Source organism: Leopardus geoffroyi, chromosome A2 (genome assembly GCF_018350155.1).
Source record: "Leopardus geoffroyi isolate Oge1 chromosome A2, O.geoffroyi_Oge1_pat1.0, whole genome shotgun sequence".
Classification (NCBI taxonomy): Eukaryota; Metazoa; Chordata; class Mammalia; order Carnivora; family Felidae; genus Leopardus; species Leopardus geoffroyi.
In genome coordinates, this window is record NC_059331.1 from 4,113,980 (window position 1) to 4,126,422 (window position 12,443).

The 12,443-nt window shown below is 50.2% G+C and overlaps 1 protein-coding gene across 1 annotated transcript in view; it reads right to left on the reverse strand.

The window, feature by feature from the left end:
• The window catches only part of SAFB2 (scaffold attachment factor B2), a 33,146-nt gene that overhangs the window by 8,052 nt on the left and 12,651 nt on the right, over positions 1–12,443 (reverse strand). Inside the window, exons 10-13 of the mRNA XM_045491667.1 lie at positions 8,700–8,849; positions 8,498–8,610; positions 3,964–4,094; positions 2,401–2,492 (exon numbers count right to left, since the gene is read on the reverse strand). Of these exons, the coding sequence (XP_045347623.1) occupies positions 2,401–2,492; positions 3,964–4,094; positions 8,498–8,610; positions 8,700–8,849 (486 nt within the window). The remainder of the gene's footprint in view (positions 1–2,400; positions 2,493–3,963; positions 4,095–8,497; positions 8,611–8,699; positions 8,850–12,443) is intronic.

Genomic DNA, 12,443 nt, shown 5'->3' on the forward strand with positions numbered 1-12,443 from the left:
GCTGCATGACGGACCACACTTCTCAGCCGCTGACTCGGGCCTCAGGCAGGCAGCCTTCGAACAGAACAGGTCAAAGATGCTTAACGTAAAAGAGCGCTCCTCATCAGCTCCAGAGCATTAACGGGCAACTTCCGTGCCACTCTCATTTCCAGGACAGGGCACGAAACCTTAACTACTGACTCCTATTCCTGCCTGAGGCCTTCAGGGGCCACGACACCCAAGCTGCCCACGATCACTCTCCCAGGAAGCTTTTATAGCTCAGAACGCAGGGCTACCTGCTGACCCACAGCCTCAGAGTCTCTAGAGAATGGGCCTGGGAGACATTTAAAAAAAATTTCCTTAGCTTACTTTCTTAATTACCTCGTGGGTGGTGGGAGAAAGACAGGCAGAAGTTTTGAACAGAAATTTTACCAAAAAAACAAAAAAAAGAGAGGACCATCTCATCACAGAAAGATCCATAACCCAAAACACCACGATGACCCCCCTTTGTCGAGGAGACGGGCAAACTGACTGGAGTCTGATCACAGACACTGTAGGTAGAAGGCAGGGGGACAGACACCCTAAGTGTCCAGGTGAGGGTGCAACCTCGTGCTGAGGCCAGCGTAGCACCAGGGTCTCGGGGTCAGAGCCCTGGGCTCACCACCTCCTACTTACTAGCGGCCAGGGCACCGGACGCAGCCACGGACTGTAGTAACCTGCTGCCTTCTGGAAGGGCATTCTGCTAACACCCATCCCTAAGAATGACATCCATGTCCCTCTGCACCTAGAAACCCACAGTATGCCAAGGGGTGTGCACACAAATGTCCCACCACAGTTCTCAGCAGGGGACGAGAGACAACCGAGCGTCCGTAACCAAGAGCCTGGTTAAAATGATCACGACTTCCTAAAGAGAAAGGACAGCACCTGTGCACCCCGAATGGCTCTCAAGGGCACCATGCTGTGGTCACGTGCTGCACGACTCCATCTGTACATGTTCTCAGAACAACAACATTCCAGAGATGGGAAACAGACAACCGGTGTTCCCAGGGCTGGAGGTGGGCTGGTGGCGTGGGTGTGACAGGCAGGGGATCTCTGTGGTGACGGGCTAGTCCTGTATCCTGATGGCGGTGCTCACAGCGGTCCACACCAGTAACAGAAAAGTCCTAGCACTACGTAGGCACATACACGCCGGATACCAATGTCACCATCCTGGCTTTGCTACTCTGCTACAGTGACACAAAAGAAGTCACTGGGGAAAGCTGGGGGAAGGGCACCCAGGACCTCTGTACTATTTCTGCAACTTCCTGTGAAACTACCATTATTTCGAAATCCAGTGTACACGCTGGGTGCTCAGCTGGGTGAGCCTCCGACTCTTCGTTTTGCCTCGGGTTATGAGATTGAGCCCCCAGTCGGGCTCTGTGCCGAGCGTGGAGCCTGCCCGCGATTCTCTCTCTGCCCCTTCCCCACTCGCACTCGCTCTCGAAGAGAAAAGAAAGGAAGTGCGAGGAGTCCACGTGAAAGCGAAGAGGCTTCTGTCCTACTTCTGTTGTCATCCTCCTATACGATCTGAAGATCTGAACGTTCTCATCGTGCGCGTGTTACTATTTATTTTTTTAACGTCAGAGGTACTTAGGTGGTGAGATTATGGTTTATCTAGGCTTCCTTGAGAGATTTTTCTATTTTAGTGTCTTTGTGGTTTTCACGTACCCCAAAAGGAAAATGACGTCAGGAAGGGATGGATTAGAAACCAAACGTTCATTTCAAAAATAAGTCTCAGCACCACAAAGGGTTCTTGGATGAATACTGCTAGCTCGGCATTCACTAGAAGGGGCCGGCTCTCATGAATGGTTGAGCTAGAACCTTCAGGTGGTGAGCAGAGGGGTTTGTGTTTCGGAGTGGAAAAAACAAAACGAGGAACCACTAGCTGGTCCAGCTACGTGTACCACTTAAGAAACGGGAGGTCCGCTCTCTGACAACGTGAGTCGATTTTCCAGCGGACTCCATTTTTCTTTCTTGTTAACGTCACAGAAGATGAAGCATCGCCCAAAGCGATGAATCAGCTACCACTAGGTTAACCAAAGAGCAGAACCTGCCTTCTGACTTGAACAGCCTGGGTCCTGCCCATTCTACCCAATGGTCAGCTTTCTGCGAATCGATTCTTCCAGAAGATGGCGTAACCTGACAGAGAATCGGGGTCAACACGTCGTGTGAAGTGAAAACATTTGGTGCTGTTTTGAAATAAGTTGTAGAATCTTTGTGTCTGTACCTACCATCCAACGGCTAATAATATGCCTTCTGAATACATCAAAGAACTCTTAAAATTTTAAGGGCGAAACAAAGCTGTATTCGTAGTGCAGATCAAAGTGGCCGTTAAACCACCCTCAGATCAGTTGGACCTGAGATGGCAGAAGCAATACTTACTCTCTCTTTTGACCTGCTTGTGGTTTTCACGCTAATGACAGGCTCTCCTTTCGATTTATCCATCACGACTGTCCGTTCCATTCCTCTGCTTCCTTCAGGGAAAAAACCAAAAAACCAGCTATGAAAACCTGCTGAGGCCCCCACTTCCAAAGAGCAGGCAGCACATGGGCTGACCGGGGGCCCGCCAGGCTCCCTCGAGTGACTAACGCTAACCTCTGGAGCCTCTGTGTCTCCTCCTCCTTCCCGTTCTGACACGAAGCACCCACTACCGACACGAGGCATTCCAGGTCTCTGCTCACCTGGAATGAAGCGGCCGGGATTTCCTCACATCTTGCAACATAAATCTAAGCCAAGGTGCATTCTGCAACGCACACACATCCAACCCACAAGCTTCCTTTACCCTTGCGCTAAATCCTAGCAGCTCCAGGAGAACCAATTTTGATTTTTTTCTCCTCCACATCCTGGAACACTCTGCAGCATTCAGGCCCTCATCGCAATCAGACGGTTGGGCTTCCCTTCGTTCATCCACAGCAATAAAGGCCTCCAAATAGAATCTTCCCCTCGATGACACAATAACCAGACTAACCACCAGGACTATTCCTGATTTGGGGAGATTTGCCATACTTGAGGAACATTTTAAAAACATGTTCCTCGGGGCGCCTGGGTGGCGCAGTCGGTTAAGCGTCCGACTTCAGCCAGGTCACGATCTTGCAGTCCATGAGTTCGAGCCCCGCGTCGGGCTCTGGGCTGATGGCTCAGAGCCTGGAGCCTGTTTCCGATTCTGTGTCTCCCTCTCTCTCTGACCCTCCCCCGTTCATGCTCTGTCTCTCTCTGTCCCAAAAAATAAACGTTGAAAAATTAAAAAACAAAAACAAAAACAAAAAACATGTTCCTCGTGACACTGCCAGTAAATTACACCAAACGCCAAAGACCTAATTTGTAACGCTCTGTAATGTGCTGTACCCAGTTCCAATGCTCCAGATGGCTGAATTTTGTTTGTTTTGTTGGGGAGGAGAGGAGGGAGGCGCAGGGAGAATTGGTTTTATTTTTTCCAGACGTCATTCCGTGGAGCCTCATGCAAATCTGAAGGCGTGGAACACGATGAACTTTACAAAATGTCAAATGTCAAGAGGTGGCACGCCCCAAGTGCAGCTACGTCAACGGGTACAGAGGTTCTGAGGTTTGCACCGTATCTCCGGTTTTGACTCTATCTGCCTTTAACACACACGCAGGAGAAGCCTGACCACACGCCTGCATAACTGCATCGAATCAGTTTCAAGAACCAGGACGCGTCTCCCGCGCATATCCGTCTGTGCTCCTGACAAATGTTACGCAGAAGAGCGAGAGGCCTAGTCGCGGGGCCGCCAGTGAGCAGAAGTCACCGGGGGGAGCGTCCCCACGTGTGTGACGTCACCAGACACTCCTTCAGGCCACGTCACCCTGGGGCTGCGATGCGTTCAGAGCCGCCTGTCAACAGAACCCGCGGTCCCCCCCCCCGTCCCCCCCCCCCGCCCCCCCACTGAGCTCCTCCCTTCTTGTGGGCACGTGGAAAGCTCTGCTCACCTGATTTGGTGACTCTCGACCGATTTGCAGGTCCTGGTTTCGGCTCATCCTCTTCCTTTTCTTCCTTCTTAATGTCTTCAGGCTTTTTTTCCTCCTTTTTCTCCAACTTCTCTTCCTTCTTAATCACGGTTCTGTTGAAAAACATGGTTACAAAACTTGAGTTCCTGGGACTCGGGCGGCAGCTCACACCTCTTCAGACTTGCACACAAAACCAACCAGCCTGGCGGCAGGCGGACGGACACGACTCTCGGGAAACCGAGGTAGGGACAATATCCTCTTGAGAGGCAGAGCCCTCATTCCCCCGGGAGATCTCTGCCACATCTAGAACCGTCAGGACGGAACTGCAGGCTTGTGGCTATTTTTGCCAACTGCTCGATGCCCGGGGATAGCAGAGCGGCTCACGGGCACACACATGGGAAACTACGTCCGAATGTGCGTTAAAAACTAATTTCGAGTGTTTCGCCGTGTGTGGAAAAAAACATTTTTTCCAAATACAGTATAAAATAGAATGGAGGGGTGCCCGGGTGGCTCAGTCGGTTGAGTGTCCCTCAGGTCGTGATCTCAAGGTCCGTGGATTGGAGGCCCGCTTCTGGCTCTGTGCTGACAGCTCGGACCCTGGAGCCTGCTTCGGATTCTATGTCTCCCTCTCTCTCTCTGCCGCTGCCCTGCTCAGACACTCTCTCTCTAGCTCTCGAAGTAAGAAACATTAACAAAAAACTTAAAAAAAAAAATGAAATAAAACAGAGTGGAGGTACGGGATGAGGACAGGAGGTGGCGGCTTACACGAAGTAGCGGGCCACGGGCCTGTAACAACACGCCTGGTCATTTCTGCATATTGTGGGGGAGTTAAAATGGCAGGCTACCTCCCAGCTTGTGCAGCAACTGCTGTCACATTTCAACCAGGAGGCAGCTTTTTTCTAAGCAGTGAAATAAATCCTCGTCGCCACCCAAACTTGTCTCCCTTATTCCCTAACGCTGTTGTCTCGGGCGATCAAATCTCACATTCCTTAAATGCCCACCGTGTGCCAGGCCCCTCGGGTTCCCTGACCAGGTCCCTGCCCTGTCTTCCCTACAACCCAGGCAGGGCTCAGCCTGTTGGAGAAACCTCTCCCAAGGTCACTCTTCCTCCCTCCTCAACTTCCACAGCACGTCGTCTTTAAAATAATATTCACACTTTAAGAAAAACCTCGTTTAAAAAAATTTTTTTAATTTTTGTATTTTAATTTTTCAGAGAGAGAGAGAGAGTGCACGTGCAAGCAAGCTTAAGCGTGTGAACTGGAGAGAGGGGCTGAGAGAGAGAGGGAGAGAATTTTAAGCAGGCGGCACATTCAGCGAGAAGCCTGCTTGGGATTCTCTCTCACTCTGCCCCGCCCCTGCTCACACTCTCGCTAAAAATAAACTTACAAAGAGTCCAAAGCTCAACCCACTGAGCCACCCGAGGTGCCCCTATTTAAAATTTATGAAAATGTAAATACACACACCAGTTGATGGTGTGTACTAGAATCAAGACCTGTTATTTGGGGGCGCCTGGGTGGCTCAGTCAGTTAAGCATCCGACTTCGACTCAGATCACGATCTCACGGTTCCTGGGTTTGAGCCCTGTGACGGGATCTGTGCTGAGAGCTAGGAGCCCGGGGCCTTGTTTGGATTCTGTGTCTCCTTCTCTCCCTGCTCCTGTTTCTCTCTCTCCCTCTCCCAAAAATAAACAAACACTTAAAAAAAAAAAAAAAAAAAAAGTGTGGGGGGGTGGCACCCGGATGGCTCAGTAGGCTAAGCGTCCGACTTCGACTCAGGTCATGATCTCATAGGTCGTGAGTTCGAGCCTCGCATCGGGCTCTGTGCTGACAGCTCAGAGCCTGGAGCCTGCTTCAGATTCCGCATCTCCCTCTCTCTCTGGCCCTTCCCCACTCATGCTCTTTCTCTCCTTCAAAAATAAGTAAAAACGTTAAAAGAAAAATTTAAAAAAAAAAAATTTTTTAAGCATATTGGTTTCACTAAAAACAACAAAGCCAAAACCCAAAACACCATACGCGTGTCAACTTACTCAAGGAACTTCCCTGTGACGGCCACCACAGGGCCTTTCCTGACCATCCCTGGGCTCCACTGCCCGTGTCTCTGCTGAGTGGTGCCTGGGTAGCCTCACCGCCTGGCGTCACCGCGACGGCACTAGAACGCTGCACCGCAGCGTCTCACCTCACGTCCGTGTCGGGGGACACACACAGACGTGGCTCCCTTCCACGGCTACGCAGTCCATGTCCCTTCCCTTCTGACAGAGGCGGAAATCGTTCTGGTGACTACGTGACTCCAGATAAAGCTGCGACAAATCACGGGTGACGCACGGCCCTCGCTATCCTGTGGTGGCGCCTTCTCTCTCCGAGGAGACCCCTCCCGCTGTCCTGTACTCACGCGGCACCTCCCGCACGCAGAGGAACCTCTCGGTAACGAAAGTTAAAAATGTAATTTCGAAAACACGAATGCATACGGACACAAAAAGGCTGGAGGGACACACGGGAAGGGGCCACCCTCGGGCAGGGGCTGGTGCTGGACACGTGCGTGTGCTTTCCAAATGGCAACCGCAGCAAACGCACCACTCATCCGAGACTGTGAAGACGAGCCACTTCTTCAGAAAAGTTTCTCTCCTTCGCTTAGACTACCTACTGAACCTAGAGATTCTCGAAAGGAAAGGTTAATGAAAGTGTTCACTGGAAGAAAAAAACTGTGGTTCAAACATACTGTGAATTCCTCAATCTCCCAGTCAAGTCACTTCAAGGCAGTGTGGCTGTCAACGGCCCCGAGTTCACTGCCCGCCGCGACCGAACCCTGGCCTTGTCACTTCTTAGCTGGGCTGCTCTGTGTGCCCTTCAGCCGGGCAGTCCCCGACCCGGAGCCTGCTCCCTCTGCGACACGAAACTCTTCCAGGGACCAAGGGAACCACCCGACGCACGCTAGCCAGTTATTAGCCCCTTCCTTTCGTCCAGACACATCTCACTGGGTGGTCAGAAAAATCACTGAGGGAAATGGATTCCCAAACACCAAGACGACCAAGAATTCTGAACAGCTACCGATATCTGACAAATACGGTTTTAGAATTGCGGACAGAACAGGTCTCTTGGGAGAAGCTGCTCACAGAATCACTGGTCTCGCTTGTAAATACACGAAGGCTACTCTGACACCTAGTACTCACGGGCCTACAGACTAATTTGGAATGAAGAGCGGCAATTAAACTGTTAAAAATGGAGTTGAACTTAGGAGTGTTAACGATGTCCGCACCTTCGCTCGACGTCCGTTTTCTTAACATAAAAAACAAAGGCAAAACTGAATCACTGAGACGGACAGACTTCTCAGCAACGGGTTCAATCTGCAGGGAGAATGGCCCCAGGTGTGCAAGAAGGTTGCACAGACAATATGAACGCACCGTGCTGGGCACTGAGAACTGTACCACCATCAAGCACCTCACGGAAGCCTACCTCCTCCAGGAGATAAACCTATTAACTTTGAGAAAATTTGCAAGTAAGCAATGCCTACTCCGAATGACCCGTCTGTCCCTATTTTCATCTTGGTTAAAGATACAAATCACCTCCTTCATAGATGGCATCCAGACCCACAGTTCCCCAACTTCTGTGCCAAGGTACCCCTCAGGGTGCCACAGTGAACTCACAGGTGCCCTGAGGTACCGGACATTTTTGAGGGACACGGTAATACCTGACGGTGGTCAGACACCGCACAAACTACTAGCTCGACGATAATTCTTTTCGGTATTAGTTCAGGTTACGTTCCTTTGGATGATGCTACGTTTTTTAAAAGTGGCTGTGATAAAAAGCAGGAACTGAACGAAAACCAGTCTGGATCAGGAAACGATTCCAAGGTTTGAGAGACTGTGCAAGGACCCAGAACATGAACAGTGAAATAAAAATCATTCTTTAGGGTCGCCTGGGTGGCTCAGTCGGTTAAGTGTCCGACTCTTGGTTTCAGCTCAGGTCATGACCTCACAGCTTCATGGGTTCAAGCGCCACGTCAGGCTCTGCAGTGGCAGAGCGGAGCCTGCCTGGGATTCTCTCTCACCGCCCCCTCCCGCCCTTCCCTCACTGGCACGGTCTCTGTTTCTCAAAATAAACAAACTTAAAAAAATTACAAAATTATTATTCTTCCATTTTGCGTGTCATTTTTTCCCAACAGATTACTAAGTTGTTTAGACACAAACGCTTATTAAGGATCCTCCGAACACATTTCTCAGAGTTACGCGTTACTTCACGCGACAGCTTTACAGAAACAATACTCAAGTGGCAGCAAGATGCACAAATCGGACACTTCAGTGAGAAGCTGGAGAGGCAGGCTGTCCTTGGAGAGGAGGAATGACCCTGTGGCTGTCACGTGCCCTCTTCCCGCCCACTCCCAAGAGAAAAGTTAAGAGAGAGGCAACGCAGGGCTTCCACTCACAACTGTGAGATCAAGACCTGAGCTGAGATCAAGAGTCGGACGCCCCACTGACTGAGCCCCCCGGGCGCCCTGAGAAAGGTTTGAAATCACCACTTTACTTTTCAATTTTGATCTCCACGGGATGATGTCTGTCAACACTAGTTAGTTTTTCCTTCTTCACTTCACACTCTTTTCTGTCGGACAGCTTTTTCCCAGCCGGTTCATTTTTGGCCTAAAACACAAGACGGATAGAAATGGCTCACGGTCCAGGTCTTCTCGCTTGTCGGCTCCGTGGGTTACGGCAGGCGAGAACGGCCTCACCTTCTCGACGGAGATCATTCTTCCGTGAAGCTCAGTTCTGTGGAGATGGCTGATGCACTTTGTAGCCTCATCAGATGTCGACATGGTGACAAACCCATAGCACCGAGCTCCAGGACTGCGGGCGTTGGTCACCACTTTGGCCCCGACAACCTTCACGAGAAAGGGCACGCTTATTCTCCCGCACAGATCACCACACAATCTGTCAAAACTGATGAGCAGTTAATTGATCATCGGAATTACTTCCGCTACTTTTTACTTCTCCACAAATTGGTGGTTCTCCAGGACTAGTTATGCAAGTGGTTCTAATCCATCCCATCAAAATACAATTGTTTACGATGCAAGATCGGCCCTCGGAGTGACAAAAAACAAACAGGAAAAGCTAAAGACATTTAAACTTCACCAACCCGACCTCATTAATTCATCAAAAGTCCTTCCCACTTGGATCATTTTCTCCAACTGGACTTCTACTTCCAGCCAGGCTGACGCACCAAGTAATTACCCTCCGGCTGCCTGAAACTAGAAAACTAGAGGAAAAGCAGGCAACAAGGGTTTTCGGACGCCGCACACCAGGCCACACGGGATGGTGACCTGCAAGAGAGGACACACGGAGCCGTATGGGTGTCTGGGCTCACTTCCCAGAAGTACCTGGCCATGGGCAGAGAGGGGGGACGGCCTGTGGAGGGGTGAGGGGCGGTATCCCGGGCGGCGCACAAGTCAACGTCTGAAACAATCGAGGCAGCGAGAGCCCAGTCTCGACGAGGGCAGCGCCGCATAAAGACCGCTGCGGGGAGCCGCACACCTGTGAGGAGCCCACGGGCGGCCAGGGGCGAGAGAACCACCCGTAAGAAGAGAGCAAGCAATCCCCACGGCTGGGCTGCTCAGGGCCTCAAACGATTCACTTTTTCCAGAGTGAACCCAGCAGCTGGAATGGAAAAGCTTGCAATTCACAGGGCACGAGGCTGAGAAGCCAGAAGGGTGCCGCCCCCGGAGCCGAACTAGCCTAACCAACGTGCTCTGACCTAACGAAGCCGGACAGCAAATCTGAGGAATAACGAAGCCAGACAGCAAATCTGAGGAATAAATAAGTGAACTGCGTCCCAGCAAAAGCTCAAGAACATTTATAGGGACATACGAATAACTAGAATACATGTAAATCACAAAGTCTGACGTCCGATCGAAAATAACCAGGCAGGCCCAGAAGCAGAAAGGGACTCTAATGAAGAAAACAAACCAACCAATAGAGAAAGACCCAGAAGTGACTCCATAACAGAATTAGTCAACAACGATGTTAAAATTATTTTGGCTATATCCTAAACCCTCAAGAAGCTGGAGAAACCACTCAACATGCCGGGTAAACACACAGAAGGTATTTGAAAATACCCAACCCGGAATTTTGGAGCTGGAAAATACATCAGAGGAGACGGACAGCAGACCTGCAGAAAAAAGGTAAGGGAACTTGAAAACATAGCAACAGAAGCTACTCGAAATAAATGGAGGAAAAAAGACAAAACACGCCAAAACAAACCATGGCAACGGCAGGCTTTATGACAGCGCATGGGTCATCAAAGGCAAGAAGCACAGGAAAAACTCAGTGGATGAAACCCCAGAATATTCGTGGCAGCGAATCGCTCCAAGCCAGTGATCAAGAGAATCTTACAGGTAAGGCAGAGGAAAACAGACACCCGTGCCCTAAGGAGCGAAGGTGAGAATCATAGCCACAGGTCAGATGACATGAGCCGGAAGGAAGGAGGCAGCACTGCTGTCCAGAAAAAAAAAAAAAAAAAATCAAGGAACCTGGAATTTGGCACCCGGCAAACAGAGTTTTCCAAACGAAGGCAAAAGAATGACATTCCCAGAGCCACAAGAGCAGTGGAAATTATCACTGGCAAGCCTGTACCTTAAGGAAGGTTTAAAGATAGAATAAAATAATACCCAACAGGAACTTGGATGTCAACAAAAGGGAATAAAGAGCACCTCAAAAGATACACACGTAGGTAACTGAAAAGTCCCCGTTGTTTCTTATTTATGTACCTCTTTAAGGTGTAAGCACAAAGCATATTACACACGTAAATAAGCCAATAACGTACTGTGTTATTAAATAGAAAACAGACCACGATGGCAAGACCAAAAAGGCTGGGAGGGAAAATGGCGGTGCACTGTTACAAGGTTTGCACGCCTCCAGGGAACCAGATTATCACTGAAGGGACAGACTGGGCTAAATTGAGTCTTTTTTTTTTTTAAGTTTATTTATGTATTTTAAGAGGGGTGAGGGGGGAATACACACAGGGGAGAGGGAGAAAGAATCCTAAGCAGGCTCCGCACTGTCAGCGTACAGCCTGATGTGGGGCTCGATCGTACGAACCGTGAGATCGTGACCTGAGCCAAAATCAAGAGTCAGACGCTTAACTGACCGAGCCACGCAGGCACCCCAAGTTGAACCTTGTAATAGAATTCCTAAATGCGGCCACCAAAAAGAAATGTTACAGTTCAACCAATAAGTGAAAAAAAAGAGGAAAAAAAAAATACCTTGAGACAAACAAAAAGTAAATACAACACACAATAATTATGGGATGTAGCAAAAGCAGTGAAGAGTGAAGTTCACGGTGATGGAAGTCCACATCAAGAAACAAGGAAAAACTCAAATAAACAACTAAATTTTACAACCTCCAGAAACCAGGCCATAGTAACACTAGTCCCATACATGAGTTACAGCTAGGGCAGAACAAATCATAAAAAGCACTCAATGCAAAAGGCAGCAAGAGAAGCAAGGAGGCCAAGAAATAGGTCAGAGAGAAGACAGAGCCAGAGCAGACTCAAACCCCACTATGCTCGTGCTCGTGTTACATGTGAATGTTCCCATGGGATGTGCAGAGAACTGAGGGGAGAGCCCGCACCTACGCGAGTGCAGAGCCCTGAGTCTGGCCCCGACCACCTGATTCAGGTCAATGTGAGCAAGTCCTCTCCTCTCTCCGGACCTCAACGTCCCCACCTGTGCGATGATGGTGGGGGTGGGGTGGAGGAACGTTCCATCATCTCTAGGTTCGCAGCAGACTCGGGGGTCTGTGTTCCCGCCCGCAGGTGTGGAGCAGCGCTGCTCTCCCAGTAGAGGAGAGCCCCGCTCCGTCCAGAGCACCTCACACAGGGCCAAAGGGGACTTTCTGAAGGGGACAGATGTCACTTCTCTCAGAGACGAATTTCCCATTCTTCACTCTCCTCAAGGTCAAGGGGCCGAGCCCATTGTGGGGTCACGTGACTTCCCCACCAAACTAAGTACCCTTGCAAGGACATCGCTTCTGATGGCCACGAGAGCAGAAGCCAAGACAACCTCACCTGTCCCTGTCCCCTGGCCTCGCCCTCTGCCCCCCACAGCAGCCTCCGATTAGTTGATCCAAAATACAGACTTGTCCCACCACAGGGCCTCCGTGCCACTGCTCTAGTCCACAGCTGAGACCTGTGGGCAAGGTCAACTCCAGAATCACCCAGGCCTCACTTAAACAGCACTTATTCGGCAAGGTGCGCCAAACCCCAGACCCACATCTAAATCTGGTGTCCCTCCCAAACGCTGATGGCATGCTGTTAACTTCCCTGAATAAACCCATCGTTTAGGCTATGTTTACTTTTTTTTTTTCAATGTTTACTCTTCAGAGAGAGCAAGCAAGCAGGGGAGGGGCAGAGAGAGGCAGACTGAGGATCTGAAGCGGATTCTGTGCTAAGAGCAGAGAGCCCAGCCCGATGCACGGCTCA